General features: G+C 44.9%; 2 protein-coding genes and 17 non-coding genes across 19 annotated transcripts; all 19 read left to right on the forward strand.

The window, feature by feature from the left end:
- Positions 1-1,217: 1,217 nt before the first annotated feature.
- Positions 1,218-5,678, forward strand: LOC130090025 (uncharacterized). The gene is made up of 6 exons (XM_056257691.1): positions 1,218-1,697; positions 2,243-2,727; positions 2,915-3,242; positions 3,362-4,166; positions 4,294-4,503; positions 4,591-5,678. Exons 1-6 carry the CDS (start codon positions 1,218-1,220, stop codon positions 5,676-5,678), a joined length of 3,396 nt encoding a protein of 1,131 aa, XP_056113666.1.
- Positions 5,679-5,769: 91 nt separating this feature from the next.
- On the forward strand, positions 5,770-7,027 carry LOC130090026 (uncharacterized). The gene is made up of 2 exons (XM_056257692.1): positions 5,770-5,875; positions 6,011-7,027. Exons 1-2 carry the CDS (start codon positions 5,798-5,800, stop codon positions 7,025-7,027), a joined length of 1,095 nt encoding a protein of 364 aa, XP_056113667.1. The 5' UTR covers positions 5,770-5,797.
- Positions 7,028-8,609: 1,582 nt separating this feature from the next.
- Positions 8,610-8,691, forward strand: trnas-uga (transfer RNA serine (anticodon UGA)). Its single transcript has one exon. It is a non-coding gene; the product is annotated as a tRNA-Ser (tRNA).
- A 1,150-nt stretch (positions 8,692-9,841) lies between these two features.
- Positions 9,842-9,923, forward strand: trnas-uga (transfer RNA serine (anticodon UGA)). The gene has a single exon. It is a non-coding gene; the product is annotated as a tRNA-Ser (tRNA).
- Positions 9,924-10,503: 580 nt separating this feature from the next.
- On the forward strand, positions 10,504-10,576 carry trnak-uuu (transfer RNA lysine (anticodon UUU)). The gene has a single exon. It is a non-coding gene; the product is annotated as a tRNA-Lys (tRNA).
- Positions 10,577-11,073: 497 nt separating this feature from the next.
- On the forward strand, positions 11,074-11,155 carry trnas-uga (transfer RNA serine (anticodon UGA)). The gene has a single exon. It is a non-coding gene; the product is annotated as a tRNA-Ser (tRNA).
- A 580-nt stretch (positions 11,156-11,735) lies between these two features.
- Positions 11,736-11,808, forward strand: trnak-uuu (transfer RNA lysine (anticodon UUU)). The gene has a single exon. It is a non-coding gene; the product is annotated as a tRNA-Lys (tRNA).
- Positions 11,809-12,515: 707 nt separating this feature from the next.
- trnas-uga (transfer RNA serine (anticodon UGA)) lies at positions 12,516-12,597 on the forward strand. The gene has a single exon. It is a non-coding gene; the product is annotated as a tRNA-Ser (tRNA).
- Positions 12,598-13,177: 580 nt separating this feature from the next.
- Positions 13,178-13,250, forward strand: trnak-uuu (transfer RNA lysine (anticodon UUU)). The gene has a single exon. It is a non-coding gene; the product is annotated as a tRNA-Lys (tRNA).
- Positions 13,251-13,747: 497 nt separating this feature from the next.
- trnas-uga (transfer RNA serine (anticodon UGA)) lies at positions 13,748-13,829 on the forward strand. The gene has a single exon. It is a non-coding gene; the product is annotated as a tRNA-Ser (tRNA).
- A 580-nt stretch (positions 13,830-14,409) lies between these two features.
- trnak-uuu (transfer RNA lysine (anticodon UUU)) lies at positions 14,410-14,482 on the forward strand. Its single transcript has one exon. It is a non-coding gene; the product is annotated as a tRNA-Lys (tRNA).
- A 497-nt stretch (positions 14,483-14,979) lies between these two features.
- trnas-uga (transfer RNA serine (anticodon UGA)) lies at positions 14,980-15,061 on the forward strand. The gene has a single exon. It is a non-coding gene; the product is annotated as a tRNA-Ser (tRNA).
- A 580-nt stretch (positions 15,062-15,641) lies between these two features.
- Positions 15,642-15,714, forward strand: trnak-uuu (transfer RNA lysine (anticodon UUU)). Its single transcript has one exon. It is a non-coding gene; the product is annotated as a tRNA-Lys (tRNA).
- Positions 15,715-16,421: 707 nt separating this feature from the next.
- On the forward strand, positions 16,422-16,503 carry trnas-uga (transfer RNA serine (anticodon UGA)). Its single transcript has one exon. It is a non-coding gene; the product is annotated as a tRNA-Ser (tRNA).
- Positions 16,504-17,083: 580 nt separating this feature from the next.
- On the forward strand, positions 17,084-17,156 carry trnak-uuu (transfer RNA lysine (anticodon UUU)). The gene has a single exon. It is a non-coding gene; the product is annotated as a tRNA-Lys (tRNA).
- A 497-nt stretch (positions 17,157-17,653) lies between these two features.
- On the forward strand, positions 17,654-17,735 carry trnas-uga (transfer RNA serine (anticodon UGA)). Its single transcript has one exon. It is a non-coding gene; the product is annotated as a tRNA-Ser (tRNA).
- Positions 17,736-18,315: 580 nt separating this feature from the next.
- trnak-uuu (transfer RNA lysine (anticodon UUU)) lies at positions 18,316-18,388 on the forward strand. Its single transcript has one exon. It is a non-coding gene; the product is annotated as a tRNA-Lys (tRNA).
- A 497-nt stretch (positions 18,389-18,885) lies between these two features.
- On the forward strand, positions 18,886-18,967 carry trnas-uga (transfer RNA serine (anticodon UGA)). The gene has a single exon. It is a non-coding gene; the product is annotated as a tRNA-Ser (tRNA).
- A 580-nt stretch (positions 18,968-19,547) lies between these two features.
- trnak-uuu (transfer RNA lysine (anticodon UUU)) lies at positions 19,548-19,620 on the forward strand. Its single transcript has one exon. It is a non-coding gene; the product is annotated as a tRNA-Lys (tRNA).
- Positions 19,621-22,691: the final 3,071 nt, after the last annotated feature.

Here is a 22,691-nt window from a genome sequence, read left to right on the forward strand (position 1 = left end):
ACTTTCAGGTTATCATCTCTTACATCTTACTTCACTGTAGGACCACACGATCATATTTGTGACTCAAATGCCTTCAAAGTTCACTTCTGTGAGATGCAGCAATAGTCTTTGAAATGTAGCTTTTTATTTATAAAGTTTGATAAAGTGATACTGCTGTTTACACCTTTTACTGTGGATAACAATGTTGGCTATATCTAGTCCCATAGCTCCTCCAGCAATTAAATAGGAAGAGATACTTTTTTTTAAATCAGAGATAACTTTTGAAAGGCTTTGGTTTTTGCTCATTTATTCAAAAAAATATTTTGTATAAAGCTGTTAAATCTTACCTCAAACAAAGTTGATGTGTCAGCAGTCCATTAACATTACCTATATCAATAATATTTATGTTATGTTATTTATATATATATATATATTTTTTTTTTGCAGCTTAGAATTAGACAGTCAATTACAATTTCAGCTCTAATTTGCAGTTAGGCTAGATTAATTAGTGTATAATTGTAAATAAATAAAATATATATAATCTGAAAATTATTAATTTGTGCCCACTGTGTCTATTTCTCCAAATATCAAAATAGACTTATCCACAGATTACGAAGCACAGGTTTTATTCAGGTTTTATACACAGCTTCTCCTTGCTGCTCTCAGACTCTTGCTGGTGTACAGAGATGGATTGTCCTGATTAAATGTATAAATGTCTGTGAATGTTAGATTTTGGCATGCCTTTGCTTAATTAGATCTGTAAAATGTACCATGAATGATAAATGAATAAAACCTGTTTTCCTCATTCTTAATTGTTCTTTTACCAGGCCACAAGTGCTCCGCCTGCATCCACTCCTACCGCTGTCCCAACCTCTACCTCTACCTCAGCCCCGACCTTTACACGGCCTACACTTAACTTATCAATGGTAACACATTATTTTAATATGTGAGTAGATTACCTCCTCCACAAGCAATGATCTCCGGATTTTCCCAATGCCTTTTACTGGTAGGCTGGAAGATTATTTGTGTATTCTTCAATAGGGAATTCATATCTTCAAATTTCCAATGCATGTATGATATTACTTGAATGTCAATCTGTTCAATAATCTCCCTCTTTTAGTTTACAAAGCCACGATTTGGAGGATCCATTAGTTCAGCAGCCAAACCCAACCTAAATGTTCAAAGGCGGATTCAGGTAATTTAAAAAGACCTTAATATGTTTCATCACCATCATTATTATGTTTGTTGATAATGTACAATATGTATCTTTACAGCCTGGTAGTCCAAGTCCGCCTCCTTCAACGATTCAACCGGCAGCCAGTGCTTCTCCTGTTGCCAGACCTCCTTTTGCAGCCAGACCTCCTTTTGCAGCCAGACCTCCTTCAACCAGTCCGTCTCCTGCAGCCAGACCTCCTTTTGCAGCCAGACCTCCTTTTGCAGCCAGACCTCCTTCTGCAGTCAGACCTCCTTCAACCAGTCCGTCTCCTGCAGCCAGACCTCCTTCTGCAGTCAGACCTCCTTCAACCAGTCCGTCTCCTGCAGCCAGACCTCCTTCAACCAGTCCGTCTCCTGCAGCCAGACCTCCTTATGCAGCCAGACCTCCTTCTGCAGCCAGACCTCCTTCAACCAGTCCGTCTCCTGAAGCCAGATCTCCTTCAACCAGTCCGTCCCCTGAAGCTAGACCTCCTTCTGCAGCTAGTCCGACTCTTACATCCTTGGTGAGTGCCCATCATTTTTTGTGGCATCTCTTATTTCCTGTGTGTGAAGTACATGTACATGTGGCTTATTCTAAAAATTGGGGGGTACATTACAAAAATTGCTGTTGGTTTCAGTTTATATATTTGTCTTAACATATCTGCAAGTTACCAAGCATAATCATTAAACACCATCTTGATATTACAAGGAATTTTTCCCTGGTGAATTTGTCAACCGTTACATACAAATTGAATGTTAAACTTCAAGTAAAACATGTATCCGAGTTTTAATTTTTTCCATTCAGCCGTGTATACAGTGATTTAAAAAAAAAAAATTTGAGAACCAGTTTTTTTGCAGATATCCATGTGATATTCACAGCACAGTCACTAAGGACAGGAACTTATTTTTTTTATAATAAATATACCTTAAAGATAATTTTGTTAGAAAAAAATATAGGCTAATTATCATAAATGGACATGAAATGTCCCCTAATGCCCCCTTGTAGAATTACTTGAGAGAAACAATGTTTTAATATTACATCTCTAATCTTTCATTGCTTTTGAATTAGGAGGAGCATGTTGCCCCGTCTATGCCCGGACCTGCTCCTGCATCCGAGCCAGATCAATTTTGGCTGCCCACTAAAATGAGGCAGACAATCCCCTCACAGGATCAGAGGTGGATTGCTTCTGCGATCTTTCACTCTGGCAGACTTCGGACAGACTTGAAGCTCTGGTATGAGCCACCCGTCCCTTCCCTCATCTACCACCAGGCTCCATCTCCAGATCGCTTTTTTAATCACAGGCTTCTGGTATGGATGCCCTACCACTTGTGGAAGTTCAGACTGTTCTGTCCTGCATGTGGGAAGCAACTGACTGGCTATGGCCTCCACAAGAGAGCACGGAAGGTCCTGGACATCGACAGGTACTACCTTATGGTAACAGAGACTCTCAGGTGTACTGTGTGTTGCCTGAATTACCTGTCTACCAGTCAGACTGTCCTGGACCAGCTCGACGTGCCCCATAGAAGACTGTTCCGTCTGATTTTGACACAGAAGTGAGTTACAATCTACACGCCTTGTACAGAATTTTGTAATGTGTTTATAATAAAGACATTCATATTTCAAAATTAATCATTTATTTTCTGAAGCAGAAATGTATAATATAAAGTAAATGCAAAATATAAGTCTTTTTTATTTTGCATAAAATAAATTACATAAGCAAATCTTCTCTTTTACACAAAGGTATGCTTGTGACATTCGTGTCATACGCATGCTGAGGGAACGGACGCTGGGCAACAGTCCCACAAGACTTGTCAAACAGCTGAGGGAGAACCATGGGGAGGAGTGGCTTGACCGCTTGGCGCACTATATGGAGGAGTGTGCTGGATTTATCAACCGCCCCAGCCTCTTACCTGTCATGTGCCAAAAGCCTCCAGAGCCCATTGATGTCCCTACTAGCAAGTGGCTGCTGTCAGTTTATGGGAGGGACATTATCAGTCGCATAGACCACATCAAGGCAAGCATAACCTCCACGTTTGGGACCATTTTGAAAATGGACTCAACAAAACAGGTAATTGTTTGACATTATTACTGTGTGTTTTATTACTGTATTACATGTTTTAACTGTTGTGAAGTTTGAAAATGATTTGTGTTATGCTTTATTAATATTTTTAATTTGGTTGATTTTAGATCACAAAGAAGTTGGCAGGCACAGCCAGGGGAACAGCACAGTGGGTGACTTCTGTTGGCAATGAGACAGGACAAATTCTTATTAGTGTCTTGACTGCTCAGGAAGGTCCAGCACTGGACACCATGGTCTCCGGACTGATAAACAGGTACAGCCAGGCGGCCGTGGCTCCACCACTGCTGCTGTACGTGGACTGTGGCTGCTGCATAGAGAAGGGGCAGAGCAAGCTACAGGCCAGATTTGGAGGATGGCCTGACCTCAATATCAGGCTGGACATCTGGCACTTCATGCGTCGACTGGCAGTGGGGTGCACCACTGATGCTCATCCTCTCTACCCAGTCTTCATGTCACGTCTCTCTGCGTGCATTTTTGAATGGGACCCAGATGATGTGGCTTTGTTGCGGCGGGCAAAGAGAGAGCAACTGCAGGAGGAAGGTGTGCCTGTCATCACAGATACCCTTGTGGACCGACGCATCACCAAAAAAGAGCTGGCGCTCTATTGCCGTCGGAGGACTCGTGGGGTGGAGTCCACAACCCGCTACCTTGACAGGCTTCTGCAGGAACTGAAGGGGGATAAGGGGAGAGATATGATGGGGGTTCCTTTGCTGGACACAGTGAGGATAGAGCACATCTGGCGTGTTCAGATGAGGCATGTTAAGTGCATCCAGGATCCACCAGGTGTGTTTCTCTACACTGTGACGGGCACCACCACCACCAAGGGAGAATTAGTTCTCACGAAGTACAGATGTGCTAGGGGCTCGACCTCCCTTGAGTCTTTCCACTGCCACTTAAACAGGTTCATTCCAGGTTTGTGGCAGATTGTGTTTGCAGTAAAGTACATTTTCAACACAATAGAACATGTAATATCACTTTATATTTTCTGAAGGAACTCATTATCCCAGTTTCATAATTTTCATTGTTCACTTCTTTACAGGAACCAGTGCTAACACACTGAATTTTCAGTTGTATCTCCTGGAAGGCCTGAACAGGTGGAACCAAGACCGGGCAGTAGCATCAATTTCCACAAAATCCTCCCCTCTTCTCACCTACGCAGGGCAGGTGGTGCAAAGCATCAACACCAACAGTCTAAATGTTTTTGGAGAGAAGCTTGTGCCCACCTTCCAACCTCCTGCACAGTACACCGGTAAGACTCTCACAGTACATTTTACAGCACATGGTTCTTTGCTAATGATAGGGCTATATGTTTAACACACTGCATTTTGTTTTTTAGGGGAGCTAATTGGAGTGGACTATTTACTTAGTCAGACAGGGCAGCCACTTCAGTCAATGGATGCTGACAATGAGCAGACAGACCAGCTGCTGGAGGAAGTAAATGTAGATGAGCAGGATGAAGGGTTTGAGGAGGACATCAATGAGGACCCTACACTGAGTTTCCTCGAAGATGAAGCTAACTATAACCCACCTACAATTCAGCCTGTTCATCCCTCATCCCAGTCTGCTGCTGCCTCATCCCAGTCTGCTGCTCCTTCATCTCAGACTGCTGCTGCCTCATCCCTGTCTGCTGCTCCTTCATCCCAGTCTGCTGCTGCCTCATCCCAGTCTGCCTTCTCCCAGTCTGCTGCTCCTTCATCCCTGTTTGCTGCTGCCTCATCCCAGTCTGCCTTCTCCCAGTCTGCTGCTCCCTCATCCCTGTTTGCTGCTGCCTCATCCCAGTCTGCCTTCTCCCAGTCTGCTGCTCCTTCATCCCAGTCTGCTGCTTCCTCATCACTGTCGGCTGCTGCCTCATCCCAGTCTGCCTTCTCCCAGTCTGCTGCTCCCTCATCCCTGTTTGATGCTGCCTCATCCCAGTCTGCCTTCTCCCAGTCTGCTGCTCCTTCATCCCAGTCTGCTGGTGCCTCATCACTGTCGGCTGCTGCCTCATCCCAGTCTGCCTTCTCCCAGTCTGCTGCTCCCTCATCCCTGTCGGCTGCTGCCTCATCCCAGTATGCCTTCTCCCAGTCTGCTGCTCCCTCATCCCTGTCGGCTGCTGCCTCATCCCAGTATGCCTTCTCCCAGTCTGCTGCTCCCTCATCCCTGTCGGCTGCTGCCTCATCCCAGTATGCCTTCTCCCAGTCTGCTGCTCCCTCATCCCTGTCGGCTGCTGCCTCATCCCAGTATGCCTTCTCCCAGTCTGCTGCTCCCTCATCCCTGTCGGCTGCTGCCTCATCCCAGTATGCCTTCTCCCAGCCAGCTGCTGCCGTCTTCTCCTCTCAGCCAACTACATCCATAGTCCAGTATGCACCAGGTTCCCCCACTCAGGTGCCTGAAGAGCTTTTGGTATGTAAATTTCACAATAGGAACTTGCCACGAGCAAATTAATTTGTTATTCAACAAACTGATTAATATTACCATTAAGATGTAATTTCACTAATCTCTTTATTTCTTTACCATTTAAAATGATACTGTTTTAGGCTGTGGATGACCAAAACATTCCAGGAATGGACCGGGTGGACAGACTGGCTGAGTATTTGGTAGAGCTGAGGACAAGCACAGGGTTAACACTGAGCAGGCAGCAGGTATGCAAACATTTTGAATGCATTTTGAACACAGAACACAATGTGACTGTAAAAACAGTGTTACTGAACTATCTGTGCGAAATTACCAGTTTCCTTTTAACTCATCTATGCCTCTATACTTCTGTCCTTCTACAGGTTGATGACATTGTGTGCTTGTGGCAGAGCCTGCTTCAATATGATAAGCAGCGAGTGAAGTTTGCTGCCAGACACCAGGACAGGCTGACAACAGGGAGGTTCAGGTCTCCAAAAAAGAAGGCTGTTTTCACCCCTGGAGTGGACAGCCTGAAACGGAGTGTTTTGGCATCTACAGCTTCACCTGCCCAATGGCCAGACTGCTGTCGTCTCGTGGAGGCCATTTTCATCAGGCTCTGTTGCATCCATCGAAGTCCGAGGAAGAAAGAGAAGGTGACGCTGAGTCGCTGGTCTCTCGTTTTACAAGATTACCGAAAGATCCGGCAGCTGATCCTGTCTAATGGTGCCATCATGCAGGACACTACTCTCCAGCTGGTGGAGGTGAATCAGACCACTCTGGTTCAGTGGCACAACGGCAGGGTTAAGAAGCAAGATCAGAATCTTCTGCTTCAGGGGATCGATCTGCCTGACCCTCTTGGTGTTGCTGCTGAGGCTCTCCCACCTGCCTGTGTCCGTGCTGTTGCTCCTCCCCAGGTCCAGGGAGAGCAACATATTTACAAACTGCCACAAACCACAGCTGGGCAAGCTAGATTAAAAAGGCGCATCACTAGCTATACAACTGAGGCAGTCGTACCCAAGCTGACAACCCTGAGGCCAATAATTCCTCGGCCTGTTGGCAACCTTCAACCAGAACCTGTCCTTCCCAGCCCCAGCCCGACTGTCCCTCTTGCCTCCCACACTACCCCTACCTTCACACTGTTTGTTGTCCCCCAAAGCCCTCTTCCTATAGCCCCAGCCACTCCCAGTTTTGTCCTTCCACCTCCTGCCACGGTCAGTCAATCTCAACCCACCGTCCCTCGTCCATACCACAGAAAGGTTGAGGCAAATACCTGCAGGAAGTGTGGGCAGTTTAGGACTGCAGCGACCGGGCACAGCCAGTTTAGAGGGACTATCTACTGCCCTGTCACAGAGACTCTTACAAAAGAACAGTGGCTTGAAAAAGTAAAAAAAAAGAAATAGTTAATAGTTATTTATATATATATATATATATATATATATATATATATATATATATATACTCACCACTATGTATATAGTTTTATAAAGTTTCTATCTTTGTGTGTTTATTACTATTATATTTGTTATTTATTATTAGGTTGGGGGTTCGACCCCACTCAGGGACTTTTATTTTAATTATTTGATATGTTTTTATATATATTTTTTAAATACTCGTAGTGTTTCTATTTTTGTGTTTACTACTGTTATTATGTATCTATTATTGTTATTATTATCATTATTAGGTGGGTGGTTCTTTTTGTCATTTTATATATATATACTCTTTATTAATATGTGCATAGTTTAATGTTATATTTTATTGTTAAAAAATAAAAACATTTTATTGTTCATAAAAGAGTTTCTCGTTGTTCAGTAATCATTCAGTGAGCCTGAGTCAAAACATTGTTTTTAATTATTATTATTATTATAGGCCTATATATCTCATATGTATAGCACATTTCAAGGAACTCCATATTCATATGGGTAAATAATAAATAAAAGCATGTATGATACAAACACTTTTTTAATAAAATAAGTGTTAAGGCATGAAAGCATATGCAATGTATAAATATAGATGTTCATACATTAAGAAAAGAATGCTTACATTTTATGCAGTTTCCATTGAAATATCAGTATCAAATCACAAAGAAATTAACCTTGGTGACAAATTATTTATTTTCCTTCACAATCAGCATTCTTTGTAGACTATTGGATGATTTAAACCTTGTCCCAGGTGGGACTCGAACCGGCGTCATTCACGTCAGTGATTTGCCCCGTAAAATACATCAAAAAGAGAATATTTTATTATATGAATGCCAATCTACCAAAAATTACAAAGAAGTGTGAAAGGTGGGTTTACTTTTTCCCTTTCCTCTAATTTTTTCTTAAATTTTTCTCATTTTTCCTTCTCTTTTCCCTCTTTTTCCTTCTTCCCCTTCTTTTTCCTTCTCCCCTTCCTCAAATAGACTATTGTTCCCCAGCTTTGGCTGAGTCGGTAGAGCATCAGACTTTTAATCTGAGGGTCCAGGGTTCAAGTCCCTGTTCGGGCGAAGGTCTGTCACTTTGTTGCAGACCTCCCCTAATCACTTGCTGTCCTCTTACCAGCCTTTGAGGAAGGTGGGCTTCCTCTTCAAGAAAAGATGTGGCGATGTGTTATTTCCCAGCATTTGGTGTTGTTTTGCCTTCTGTAATGCTTGGTTGCTGTCTCAGCAAGCAGTGGTGGGGGACTTTAGAGAAACGAGCTGAAGCTTGCTGTCGACTATGTATGTTCAGTCACTTCTAAGCGGTCGTGTGCAAGCCTGAGTGAGTGGATTGCTTTCTCTGTTAAGTTGTTTAGTACTTTGTGTTGTGCCCGCAGCATCCCCAGTCCAAATCCGGATCACGACACTCTTTTCGTGTAGGTGAAGACGTCGTTGAACTCCTTTTTGCCATCACAGTATTTTAGCCGAGTGCATCCTCTGCTGCTCGCATTTGCATTGATGGTTGGCCCCAGTGTCCTCTGTTGCTCACATCCAGAAAAAAAATAGCATGTGACCCACAGGCAGGAGTAGTCGTGGCCGAGAGGTTAAGGCGATGGACTTGAAATCCATTGGGGTCTCCCCGCGCAGGTTCGAACGCTGCCGACTACGTTGATCCTTGTCACTTTGTCTGGTTGTGACAGGAATTGTGACGTCCAGAAGCTGTGTACAATCTGGATTTTTCTCTTACTTCATATGCAGCACTTAAAATGGGCAACCCACATCTCTTTTCAAGCTTGAAATGAGCACCGTTTCAAAAGGCTCAGATCATCTGTGATTTTGGCCATTCTATTCAGGCAATCGGAGCAATGGCTTTGGCATCCCCGATAACTCCAAGGCCTTCACAGTGTGCAGCTCAAGAGTTGCTGCATTCTATTTTGTGGAGAATCTTGCATTTTAGTGTTTTGAAATGTCGGATTTGCTCTCTCTTAGCATAGTGAAACAGAAACCTACTCATTGTGTACCAATTACTTGTTTGTCCAAACCACCTTAGAGTTAGCAACCGGCCATGAAAAAAAGAACACTCTTTCAATGTCAGTGTTCCTAGCTTGCCAGGAGCAGCCCATCTCTCTTGCCCCTTTACAAATTGTGGTCTTCATCATTTGATGCCACACATTTTAAGCTGACAAAGCAGGAACACTTTATGGAGAAAGTGCTGTTAAATCCCCGAGGTGCCTGTTCCTTGGTAAGAGCCCGGATAGCTCAGTCAGTAGAGCATCAGACTTTTAATCTGAGGGTCCAGGGTTCAAGTCCCTGTTTGGGCGAAGGTCTGTCACTTTGTTGCAGACCTCCCCTAATCACTTGCTGTCCTCTTACCAGCCTTTGAGGAAGGTGGGCTTCCTCTTCAGGAAAAGATGTGGCGATGTGTTATTTCCCAGCATTTGGTGTTGTTTTGCCTTCTGTAATGCTTGGTTGCTGTCTCAGCAAGCAGTGGTGGGGGACTTTAGAGAAACGAGCTGAAGCTTGCTGTCGACTATGTATGTTCAGTCACTTCTAAGCGGTCGTGTGCAGGCCTGAGTGAGTGGATTACTTTCTCTGTTAAGTTGTTTAGTACTTTGTGTTGTGCCCGCAGCATCCCCAGTCCAAATCCGGATCACGACACTCTTTTCGTGTAGGTGAAGACGTCGTTGAACTCCTTTTTGCCATCACAGTATTTTAGCCGAGTGCATCCTCTGCTGCTCGCATTTGCATTGATGGTTGGCCCCAGTGTCCTCTGTTGCTCACATCCAGAAAAAAAATAGCATGTGACCCACAGGCAGGAGTAGTCGTGGCCGAGAGGTTAAGGCGATGGGCTTGAAATCCATTGGGGTCTCCCCGCGCAGGTTCGAACCCTGCCGACTACGTTGATCCTTGTCACTTTGTCTGGTTGCGACAGGAATTGTGACATCCAGAAGCTGTGTACAATCTGGATTTTTCTCTTACTTCATATGCAGCACTTAAAATGGGCAACCCACATCTCTTTTCAAGCTTGAAATGAGCACCGTTTCAAAAGGCTCAGATCATCTGTGATTTTGGCCATTCTATTCAGGCAATCAGAGCAATGGCTTTGGCATCCCCGATAACTCCAAGGCCTTCACAGTGTGCAGCTCAAGAGTTGCTGCATTCTATTTTGTGGAGAATCTTGCATATTAGTGTTTTGAAATGTCGGATTTGCTCTCTCTTAGAATAGTGAAACAGAAACCTTCTCATTGTGTACCAATTACTTGTTTGTCCAAACCACCTTAGAGTTAGCAACCGGCCATGAAAAAAAGAACACTCTTTCAATGTCAGTGTTCCTAGCTTGCCAGGAGCAGCCCATCTCTCTTGCCCCTTTACAAATTGTGGTCTTCATCATTTGATGCCACACATTTTAAGCTGACAAAGCAGGAACACTTTATGGAGAAAGTGCTGTTGAATCCCCGAGGTGCCTGTTCCTTGGTAAGAGCCCGGATAGCTCAGTCGGTAGAGCATCAGACTTTTAATCTGAGGGTCCAGGGTTCAAGTCCCTGTTTGGGCGAAGGTCTGTCACTTTGTTGCAGACCTCCCCTAATCACTTGCTGTCCTCTTACCAGCCTTTGAGGAAGGTGGGCTTCCTCTTCAAGAAAAGATGTGGCGATGTGTTATTTCCCAGCATTTGGTGTTGTTTTGCCTTCTGTAATGCTTGGTTGCTGTCTCAGCAAGCAGTGGTGGGGGACTTTAGAGAAACGAGCTGAAGCTTGCTGTCGACTATGTATGTTCAGTCACTTCTAAGCGGTCGTGTGCAGGCCTGAGTGAGTGGATTGCTTTCTCTGTTAAGTTGTTTAGTACTTTGTGTTGTGCCCGCAGCATCCCCAGTCCAAATCCGGATCACGACACTCTTTTCGTGTAGGTGAAGACGTCGTTGAACTCCTTTTTGCCATCACAGTATTTTAGCCGAGTGCATCCTCTGCTGCTCGCATTTGCATTGATGGTTGGCCCCAGTGTCCTCTGTTGCTCACATCCAGAAAAAAAATAGCATGTGACCCACAGGCAGGAGTAGTCGTGGCCGAGAGGTTAAGGCGATGGACTTGAAATCCATTGGGGTCTCCCCGCGCAGGTTCGAACCCTGCCGACTACGTTGATCCTTGTCACTTTGTCTGGTTGCGACAGGAATTGTGACGTCCAGAAGCTGTGTACAATCTGGATTTTTCTCTTACTTCATATGCAGCACTTAAAATGGGCAACCCACATCTCTTTTCAAGCTTGAAATGAGCACCGTTTCAAAAGGCTCAGATCATCTGTGATTTTGGCCATTCTATTCAGGCAATCGGAGCAATGGCTTTGGCATCCCCGATAACTCCAAGGCCTTCACAGTGTGCAGCTCAAGAGTTGCTGCATTCTATTTTGTGGAGAATCTTGCATATTAGTGTTTTGAAATGTCGGATTTGCTCTCTCTTAGCATAGTGAAACAGAAACCTACTCATTGTGTACCAATTACTTGTTTGTCCAAACCACCTTAGAGTTAGCAACCGGCCATGAAAAAAAGAACACTCTTTCAATGTCAGTGTTCCTAGCTTGCCAGGAGCAGCCCATCTCTCTTGCCCCTTTACAAATTGTGGTCTTCATCATTTGATGCCACAAATTTTAAGCTGACAAAGCAGTAACACTTTATGGAGAAAGTGCTGTTAAATCCCCGAGGTGCCTGTTCCTTGGTAAGAGCCCGGATAGCTCAGTCGGTAGAGCATCAGACTTTTAATCTGAGGGTCCAGGGTTCAAGTCCCTGTTCGGGCGAAGGTCTGTCACTTTGTTGCAGACCTCCCCTAATCACTTGCTGTCCTCTTACCAGCCTTTGAGGAAGGTGGGCTTCCTCTTCAAGAAAAGATGTGGCGATGTGTTATTTCCCAGCATTTGGTGTTGCCACTTAAAATGGGCAACCCACATCTCTTTTCAAGCTTGAAATGAGCACCGTTTCAAAAGGCTCAGATCATCTGTGATTTTGGCCATTCTATTCAGGCAATCGGAGCAATGGCTTTGGCATCCCCGATAACTGGGGGTGCCTTTGAGGAAGGTGGGCTTCCTCTTCAAGAAAAGATGTGGCGATGTGTTATTTCCCAGCATTTGGTGTTGTTTTGCCTTCTGTAATGCTTGGTTGCTGTCTCAGCAAGCAGTGGTGGGGGACTTTAGAGAAACGAGCTGAAGCTTGCTGTCGACTATGTATGTTCAGTCACTTCTAAGCGGTCGTGTGCAGGCCTGAGTGAGTGGATTGCTTTCTCTGTTAAGTTGTTTAGTACTTTGTGTTGTGCCCGCAGCATCCCCAGTCCAAATCCGGATCACGACACTCTTTTCGTGTAGGTGAAGACGTCGTTGAACTCCTTTTTGCCATCACAGTATTTTAGCCGAGTGCATCCTCTGCTGCTCGCATTTGCATTGATGGTTGGCCCCAGTGTCCTCTGTTGCTCACATCCAGAAAAAAAATAGCATGTGACCCACAGGCAGGAGTAGTCGTGGCCGAGAGGTTAAGGCGATGGACTTGAAATCCATTGGGGTCTCCCCGCGCAGGTTCGAACCCTGCCGACTACGTTGATCCTTGTCACTTTGTCTGGTTGCGACAGGAATTGTGACATCCAGAAGCTGTGTACAATCTGGATTTTTCTCTTACTTCATATGCAGCACTTAAAATGGGCAACCCATATCTCTTTTCAAGCTTGAAATGAGCACCGTTTCAAAAGGCTCAGATCATCTGTGATTTTGGCCATTCTATTCAGGCAATCGGAGCAATGGCTTTGGCATCCCCGATAACTCCAAGGCCTTCACAGTGTGCAGCTCAAGAGTTGCTGCATTCTATTTTGTGGAGAATCTTGCATATTAGTGTTTTGAAATGTCGGATTTGCTCTCTCTTAGCATAGTGAAACAGAAACCTACTCATTGTGTACCAATTACTTGTTTGTCCAAACCACCTTAGAGTTAGCAACCGGCCATGAAAAAAAGAACACTCTTTCAATGTCAGTGTTCCTAGCATGCCAGGAGCAGCCCATCTCTCTTGCCCCTTTACAAATTGTGGTCTTCATCATTTGATGCCACAAATTTTAAGCTGACAAAGCAGGAACACTTTATGGAGAAAGTGCTGTTAAATCCCCGAGGTGCCTGTTCCTTGGTAAGAGCCCGGATAGCTCAGTCGGTAGAGCATCAGACTTTTAATCTGAGGGTCCAGGGTTCAAGTCCCTGTTCGGGCGAAGGTCTGTCACTTTGTTGCAGACCTCCCCTAATCACTTGCTGTCCTCTTACCAGCCTTTGAGGAAGGTGGGCTTCCTCTTCAAGAAAAGATGTGGCGATGTGTTATTTCCCAGCATTTGGTGTTGTTTTGCCTTCTGTAATGCTTGGTTGCTGTCTCAGCAAGCAGTGGTGGGGGACTTTAGAGAAACGAGCTGAAGCTTGCTGTCGACTATGTATGTTCAGTCACTTCTAAGCGGTCGTGTGCAGGCCTGAGTGAGTGGATTGCTTTCTCTGTTAAGTTGTTTAGTACTTTGTGTTGTGCCCGCAGCATCCCCAGTCCAAATCCGGATCACGACACTCTTTTCGTGTAGGTGAAGACGTCGTTGAACTCCTTTTTGCCATCACAGTATTTTAGCCGAGTACATCCTCTGCTGCTCGCATTTGCATTGATGGTTGGCCCCAGTGTCCTCTGTTGCTCACATCCAGAAAAAAAATAGCATGTGACCCACAGGCAGGAGTAGTCGTGGCCGAGAGGTTAAGGCGATGGACTTGAAATCCATTGGGGTCTCCCCGCGCAGGTTCGAACCCTGCCGACTACGTTGATCCTTGTCACTTTGTCTGGTTGCGACAGGAATTGTGACGTCCAGAAGCTGTGTACAATCTGGATTTTTCTCTTACTTCATATGCAGCACTTAAAATGGGCAACCCACATCTCTTTTCAAGCTTGAAATGAGCACCGTTTCAAAAGGCTCAGATCATCTGTGATTTTGGCCATTCTATTCAGGCAATCGGAGCAATGGCTTTGGCATCCCCGATAACTCCAAGGCCTTCACAGTGTGCAGCTCAAGAGTTGCTGCATTCTATTTTGTGGAGAATCTTGCATATTAGTGTTTTGAAATGTCGGATTTGCTCTCTCTTAGCATAGTGAAACAGAAACCTACTCATTGTGTACCAATTACTTGTTTGTCCAAACCACCTTAGAGTTAGCAACCGGCCATGAAAAAAAGAACACTCTTTCAATGTCAGTGTTCCTAGCTTGCCAGGAGCAGCCCATCTCTCTTGCCCCTTTACAAATTGTGGTCTTCATCATTTGATGCCACACATTTTAAGCTGACAAAGCAGGAACACTTTATGGAGAAAGTGCTGTTAAATCCCCGAGGTGCCTGTTCCTTGGTAAGAGCCCGGATAGCTCAGTCGGTAGAGCATCAGACTTTTAATCTGAGGGTCCAGGGTTCAAGTCCCTGTTCGGGCGAAGGTCTGTCCCTTTGTTGCAGACCTCCCCTAATCACTTGCTGTCCTCTTACCAGCCTTTGAGGAAGGTGGGCTTCCTCTTCAAGAAAAGATGTGGCGATGTGTTATTTCCCAGCATTTGGTGTTGTTTTGCCTTCTGTAATGCTTGGTTGCTGTCTCAGCAAGCAGTGGTGGGGGACTTTAGAGAAACGAGCTGAAGCTTGCTGTCGACTATGTATGTTCAGTCACTTCTAAGCGGTCGTGTGCAGGCCTGAGTGAGTGGATTACTTTCTCTGTTAAGTTGTTTAGTACTTTGTGTTGTGCCCGCAGCATCCCCAGTCCAAATCCGGATCACGACACTCTTTTCGTGTAGGTGAAGACGTCGTTGAACTCCTTTTTGCCATCACAGTATTTTAGCCGAGTGCATCCTCTGCTGCTCGCATTTGCATTGATGGTTGGCCCCAGTGTCCTCTGTTGCTCACATCCAGAAAAAAAATAGCATGTGACCCACAGGCAGGAGTAGTCGTGGCCGAGAGGTTAAGGCGATGGACTTGAAATCCATTGGGGTCTCCCCGCGCAGGTTCGAACCCTGCCGACTACGTTGATCCTTGTCACTTTGTCTGGTTGCGACAGGAATTGTGACGTCCAGAAGCTGTGTACAATCTGGATTTTTCTCTTACTTCATATGCAGCACTTAAAATGGGCAACCCACATCTCTTTTCAAGCTTGAAATGAGCACCGTTTCAAAAGGCTCAGATCATCTGTGATTTTGGCCATTCTATTCAGGCAATCGGAGCAATGGCTTTGGCATCCCCGATAACTCCAAGGCCTTCACAGTGTGCAGCTCAAGAGTTGCTGCATTCTATTTTGTGGAGAATCTTGCATATTAGTGTTTTGAAATGTCGGATTTGCTCTCTCTTAGCATAGTGAAACAGAAACCTACTCATTGTGTACCAATTACTTGTTTGTCCAAACCACCTTAGAGTTAGCAACCGGCCATGAAAAAAAGAACACTCTTTCAATGTCAGTGTTCCTAGCTTGCCAGGAGCAGCCCATCTCTCTTGCCCCTTTACAAATTGTGGTCTTCATCATTTGATGCCACAAATTTTAAGCTGACAAAGCAGTAACACTTTATGGAGAAAGTGCTGTTAAATCCCCGAGGTGCCTGTTCCTTGGTAAGAGCCCGGATAGCTCAGTCGGTAGAGCATCAGACTTTTAATCTGAGGGTCCAGGGTTCAAGTCCCTGTTCGGGCGAAGGTCTGTCACTTTGTTGCAGACCTCCCCTAATCACTTGCTGTCCTCTTACCAGCCTTTGAGGAAGGTGGGCTTCCTCTTCAAGAAAAGATGTGGCGATGTGTTATTTCCCAGCATTTGGTGTTGCCACTTAAAATGGGCAACCCACATCTCTTTTCAAGCTTGAAATGAGCACCGTTTCAAAAGGCTCAGATCATCTGTGATTTTGGCCATTCTATTCAGGCAATCGGAGCAATGGCTTTGGCATCCCCGATAACTGGGGGTGCCTTTGAGGAAGGTGGGCTTCCTCTTCAAGAAAAGATGTGGCGATGTGTTATTTCCCAGCATTTGGTGTTGTTTTGCCTTCTGTAATGCTTGGTTGCTGTCTCAGCAAGCAGTGGTGGGGGACTTTAGAGAAACGAGCTGAAGCTTGCTGTCGACTATGTATGTTCAGTCACTTCTAAGCGGTCGTGTGCAGGCCTGAGTGAGTGGATTGCTTTCTCTGTTAAGTTGTTTAGTACTTTGTGTTGTGCCCGCAGCATCCCCAGTCCAAATCCGGATCACGACACTCTTTTCGTGTAGGTGAAGACGTCGTTGAACTCCTTTTTGCCATCACAGTATTTTAGCCGAGTGCATCCTCTGCTGCTCGCATTTGCATTGATGGTTGGCCCCAGTGTCCTCTGTTGCTCACATCCAGAAAAAAAATAGCATGTGACCCACAGGCAGGAGTAGTCGTGGCCGAGAGGTTAAGGCGATGGACTTGAAATCCATTGGGGTCTCCCCGCGCAGGTTCGAACCCTGCCGACTACGTTGATCCTTGTCACTTTGTCTGGTTGCGACAGGAATTGTGACATCCAGAAGCTGTGTACAATCTGGATTTTTCTCTTACTTCATATGCAGCACTTAAAATGGGCAACCCATATCTCTTTTCAAGCTTGAAATGAGCACCGTTTCAAAAGGCTCAGATCATCTGTGATTTTGGCCATTCTATTCAGGCAATCGGAGCAATGGCTTTGGCATCCCCGATAACTCCAAGGCCTTCACAGTGTGCAGCTCAAGAGTTGCTGCATTCTATTTTGTGGAGAATCTTGCATATTAGTGTTTTGAAATGTCGGATTTGCTCTCTCTTAGCATAGTGAAACAGAAACCTACTCATTGTGTACCAATTACTTGTTTGTCCAAACCACCTTAGAGTTAGCAACCGGCCATGAAAAAAAGAACACTCTTTCAATGTCAGTGTTCCTAGCATGCCAGGAGCAGCCCATCTCTCTTGCCCCTTTACAAATTGTGGTCTTCATCATTTGATGCCACAAATTTTAAGCTGACAAAGCAGGAACACTTTATGGAGAAAGTGCTGTTAAATCCCCGAGGTGCCTGTTCCTTGGTAAGAGCCCGGATAGCTCAGTCGGTAGAGCATCAGACTTTTAATCTGAGGGTCCAGGGTTCAAGTCCCTGTTCGGGCGAAGGTCTGTCACTTTGTTGCAGACCTCCCCTAATCACTTGCTGTCCTCTTACCAGCCTTTGAGGAAGGTGGGCTTCCTCTTCAAGAAAAGATGTGGCGATGTGTTATTTCCCAGCATTTGGTGTTGTTTTGCCTTCTGTAATGCTTGGTTGCTGTCTCAGCAAGCAGTGGTGGGGGACTTTAGAGAAACGAGCTGAAGCTTGCTGTCGACTATGTATGTTCAGTCACTTCTAAGCGGTCGTGTGCAGGCCTGAGTGAGTGGATTGCTTTCTCTGTTAAGTTGTTTAGTACTTTGTGTTGTGCCCGCAGCATCCCCAGTCCAAATCCGGATCACGACACTCTTTTCGTGTAGGTGAAGACGTCGTTGAACTCCTTTTTGCCATCACAGTATTTTAGCCGAGTACATCCTCTGCTGCTCGCATTTGCATTGATGGTTGGCCCCAGTGTCCTCTGTTGCTCACATCCAGAAAAAAAATAGCATGTGACCCACAGGCAGGAGTAGTCGTGGCCGAGAGGTTAAGGCGATGGACTTGAAATCCATTGGGGTCTCCCCGCGCAGGTTCGAACCCTGCCGACTACGTTGATCCTTGTCACTTTGTCTGGTTGCGACAGGAATTGTGACGTCCAGAAGCTGTGTACAATCTGGATTTTTCTCTTACTTCATATGCAGCACTTAAAATGGGCAACCCACATCTCTTTTCAAGCTTGAAATGAGCACCGTTTCAAAAGGCTCAGATCATCTGTGATTTTGGCCATTCTATTCAGGCAATCGGAGCAATGGCTTTGGCATCCCCGATAACTCCAAGGCCTTCACAGTGTGCAGCTCAAGAGTTGCTGCATTCTATTTTGTGGAGAATCTTGCATATTAGTGTTTTGAAATGTCGGATTTGCTCTCTCTTAGCATAGTGAAACAGAAACCTACTCATTGTGTACCAATTACTTGTTTGTCCAAACCACCTTAGAGTTAGCAACCGGCCATGAAAAAAAGAACACTCTTTCAATGTCAGTGTTCCTAGCTTGCCAGGAGCAGCCCATCTCTCTTGCCCCTTTACAAATTGTGGTCTTCATCATTTGATGCCACACATTTTAAGCTGACAAAGCAGGAACACTTTATGGAGAAAGTGCTGTTAAATCCCCGAGGTGCCTGTTCCTTGGTAAGAGCCCGGATAGCTCAGTCGGTAGAGCATCAGACTTTTAATCTGAGGGTCCAGGGTTCAAGTCCCTGTTCGGGCGAAGGTCTGTCCCTTTGTTGCAGACCTCCCCTAATCACTTGCTGTCCTCTTACCAGCCTTTGAGGAAGGTGGGCTTCCTCTTCAAGAAAAGATGTGGCGATGTGTTATTTCCCAGCATTTGGTGTTGTTTTGCCTTCTGTAATGCTTGGTTGCTGTCTCAGCAAGCAGTGGTGGGGGACTTTAGAGAAACGAGCTGAAGCTTGCTGTCGACTATGTATGTTCAGTCACTTCTAAGCGGTCGTGTGCAGGCCTGAGTGAGTGGATTGCTTTCTCTGTTAAGTTGTTTAGTACTTTGTGTTGTGCCCGCAGCATCCCCAGTCCAAATCCGGATCACGACACTCTTTTCGTGTAGGTGAAGACGTCGTTGAACTCCTTTTTGCCATCACAGTATTTTAGCCGAGTGCATCCTCTGCTGCTCGCATTTGCATTGATGGTTGGCCCCAGTGTCCTCTGTTGCTCACATCCAGAAAAAAAATAGCATGTGACCCACAGGCAGGAGTAGTCGTGGCCGAGAGGTTAAGGCGATGGACTTGAAATCCATTGGGGTCTCCCCGCGCAGGTTCGCACCCTGCGGACTACGTTGATCCTTGTCACTTTGTCTGGTTGCGACAGGAATTGTGACGTCCAGAAGCTGTGTACAATCTGGATTTTTCTCTTACTTCATATGCAGCACTTAAAATGGGCAACCCACATCTCTTTTCAAGCTTGAAATGAGCACCGTTTCAAAAGGCTCAGATCATCTGTGATTTTGGCCATTCTATTCAGGCAATCGGAGCAATGGCTTTGGCATCCCCGATAACTCCAAGGCCTTCACAGTGTGCAGCTCAAGAGTTGCTGCATTCTATTTTGTGGAGAATCTTGCATATTAGTGTTTTGAAATGTCGGATTTGCTCTCTCTTAGCATAGTGAAACAGAAACCTACTCATTGTGTACCAATTACTTGTTTGTCCAAACCACCTTAGAGTTAGCAACCGGCCATGAAAAAAAGAACACTCTTTCAATGTCAGTGTTCCTAGCTTGCCAGGAGCATCCCATCTCTCTTGCCCCTTTACAAATTGTGGTCTTCATCATTTGATGCCACAAATTTTAAGCTGACAAAGCAGGAACACTTTATGGAGAAAGTGCTGTTAAATCCCCGAGGTGCCTGTTCCTTGGTAAGAGCCCGAATAGCTCAGTCGGTAGAGCATCAGACTTTTAATCTGAGGGTCCAGGGTTCAAGTCCCTGTTCGGGCGAAGGTCTGTCACTTTGTTGCAGACCTCCCCTAATCACTTGCTGTCCTCTTACCAGCCTTTGAGGAAGGTGGGCTTCCTCTTCAAGAAAAGATGTGGCGATGTGTTATTTCCCAGCATTTGGTGTTGTTTTGCCTTCTGTAATGCTTGGTTGCTGTCTCAGCAAGCAGTGGTGGGGGACTTTAGAGAAACGAGCTGAAGCTTGCTGTCGACTATGTATGTTCAGTCACTTCTAAGCGGTCGTGTGCAGGCCTGAGTGAGTGGATTGCTTTCTCTGTTAAGTTGTTTAGTACTTTGTGTTGTGCCTGCAGCATCCCCAGTCCAAATCCGGATCACGACACTCTTTTCGTGTAGGTGAAGACGTCGTTGAACTCCTTTTTGCCATCACAGTATTTTAGCCGAGTGCATCCTCTGCTGCTCGCATTTGCATTGATGGTTGGCCCCAGTGTCCTCTGTTGCTCACATCCAGAAAAAAAATAGCATGTGACCCACAGGCAGGAGTAGTCGTGGCCGTACCCTCCGGCGAATGGACAGCCTAGCTATTCCTAACCATTTGTTACAAGTCCTAACACAAGTCCTAACACAATCTAAATAAGTCCTAACAAGTCCTAACACAATCTAAATAAGTCCTAACAATTCGTAACACAGGTCCTAACACTTCTAAATTACGTCCTAACAGTTCCGAACAGCGGGTCCTAACAGTTCTGAACAGCGGGGCAAAACAGCCATTGGCTGGACGGGGCAAAACAGTCATTGGCCGAAACATAGTCTCGTGACCACCGTCATAAAGAGCGACGGCGCGAAAAGGACTTGTCACTCACCCCATCACTACCTGAGACGGTTTTGTATTTTAATGCAGGCAAGTAAAGCTTAATTAACATTTTAACGTGAAAGAGAAACAGTATCAAACTCGGTTTAGGTTGAATACGTTTAATTCAGCTATCTTTATTTTTAATTCGTTGTTTTAACACTTATATAGAGTTAGGAGGCCGTGTTTTGATATAGTGATATAAATCGCGGCCTTCATATTGCAAAAGCGTAGCCGGACTGCTTTAAGTTAACAGTATATAGACTATAAATGAGGATAATAATTTCTATGATGATTAATGTTAAAATACAGAGTGGGGACTTTTGTATTAACCATTGAGTGTACAAATAAAACCGTATATAAAAAGCCTAATTATAACTTTAGAAACTAATTATGTTATAATTTTTACATAATGAACTGCTTTATTTTTACTCTCTGTTGCTTTTTACTGTTTTCAATTTATTAAAGTTATTACAGCTTACCCATACTTCAGATAATTTTTCTAAACTCTTAAAACAGACTCAGACCTACAAAACACAATTGGCCAAATGGATGATTTTCTTCTCAAAAACACATTTTGTCAAATATATACTAACTCTTCATTTCAAAATAGAACACATCTTTCTCTGCACACACTAACTTTACCAAAACACTGAAAATCTGACTCAGAATGAAATTATTCTGTCAAAGAATAACACTTGTTTTCACGTCACAAGGTGCATGCAGTCAATCAAAGTACACCAGGTTTCAAAATACTGGCTATTGTTGACATTACAAAAACTTCATAGACTTTTGTGTTTCAGTTTTACATGTATTTGCGTGCAAAACATGCAATCCACCGTTTTTACACTAAATTTCTTGGTTGGGAACTGTATGTCCACATGTACAGTAATGTTCACATTCAAAAGCATTCCAGTAAAAAGCAAATCAGTTTTTTTTCCCTTTACTGTTTTCCAGCGTCTCTTAGTGAAAGATCATGGTTGATTACATGGTCAATGATAGTGGCACGAATTTCATCACTGAATTCTGCACTTGCAGCCCTTGGAATGCCAACACCACACATTCTTACACCTCTACCTTGCCCTCTCCTTGGGCCTGCTCTTCTCCCTGGCCCTGCTCCTCTCACTTCACCTCTCATCTCTCACTGCACATCTCTCACTGCACATCTCTCACTGCACATCTCTCACTGCACATCTCTCACTGCACCTCTCACTGCACCTCTCACTTCATATCTCTCACTGCACCTCTCACTGCATATCTCTCACTGCATCTGCATCTCTCACTGCACCTCTCACTGCATATCTCTCACTGCATATCTCTCACTGCACCTCTCACTGCATATCTCTCACTGCACCTCTCACTGCATATCTCTCACTGCATCTGCATCTCTCACTGCACCTCTCACTGCACCTCTCACTGCATATCTCTCACTGCACCTCTCACTGCATATCTCTCACTGCACCTCTCACTGCACCTCTCACTGCATATCTCTCACTGCACCTCTCACTGCATATCTCTCACTGCACCTCTCACTGTATATCTCTCACTGCACCTCTCACTGTATATCTCTCACTGCACCTCTCACTGCACCTCTCACTGTATATCTCTCACTGCACCTCTCACTGCATATCTCTCACTGCATCTGCACCTCTCACTGCACCTCTCACTGCATATCTCTCACTGCACCTCTCACTGCATCTGCACCTCTCACTGCATATCTCTCACTGCACCTCTCACTGCATCTCTCACTGCACCTCTCACTGCATCTCTCACTGCACCTCTCACTGCATATCTCTCACTGCACCTCTCACTGCATATCTCTCACTGCATATCTCTCACTGCACCTCTCACTGCATATCTCTCACTGCACCTCTCACTGCATATCTCTCACTGCATATCTCTCACTGCACCTCTCACTGCACCTCTCACTGCATATCTCTCACTGCACATCTCACTGCACCTCTCACTGCATATCTCTCACTGCACCAATTTGAATTTAGTGCAACGTTATCATTCATTCTATTAATCATAGTTTAATTAGTTGTATTTATCATTGTAATTTGACAACCATCCATGTGTAAAATCCCTCTTCTACATTAAATTAGTCTTAAATGGTTTCCCCTAAGCCTTTTCTTTAAATTTCACTTCATTTGTATCTCTCTTACTGTAAGTTGTTCTCAAGTTGTCTGGTATTTACCCTGTTGTTTCATATTTATAGACATGACTAAGACTGGTAAACCAGACTCATACTGGCATGACATCATGT

This window comes from Rhinichthys klamathensis, unplaced genomic scaffold (assembly GCF_029890125.1).
Source record: "Rhinichthys klamathensis goyatoka isolate OS25496 unplaced genomic scaffold, OSU_Roscu_1.1 h1tg000141l_1, whole genome shotgun sequence".
NCBI lineage: Eukaryota > Metazoa > Chordata > Actinopteri > Cypriniformes > Leuciscidae > Rhinichthys > Rhinichthys klamathensis.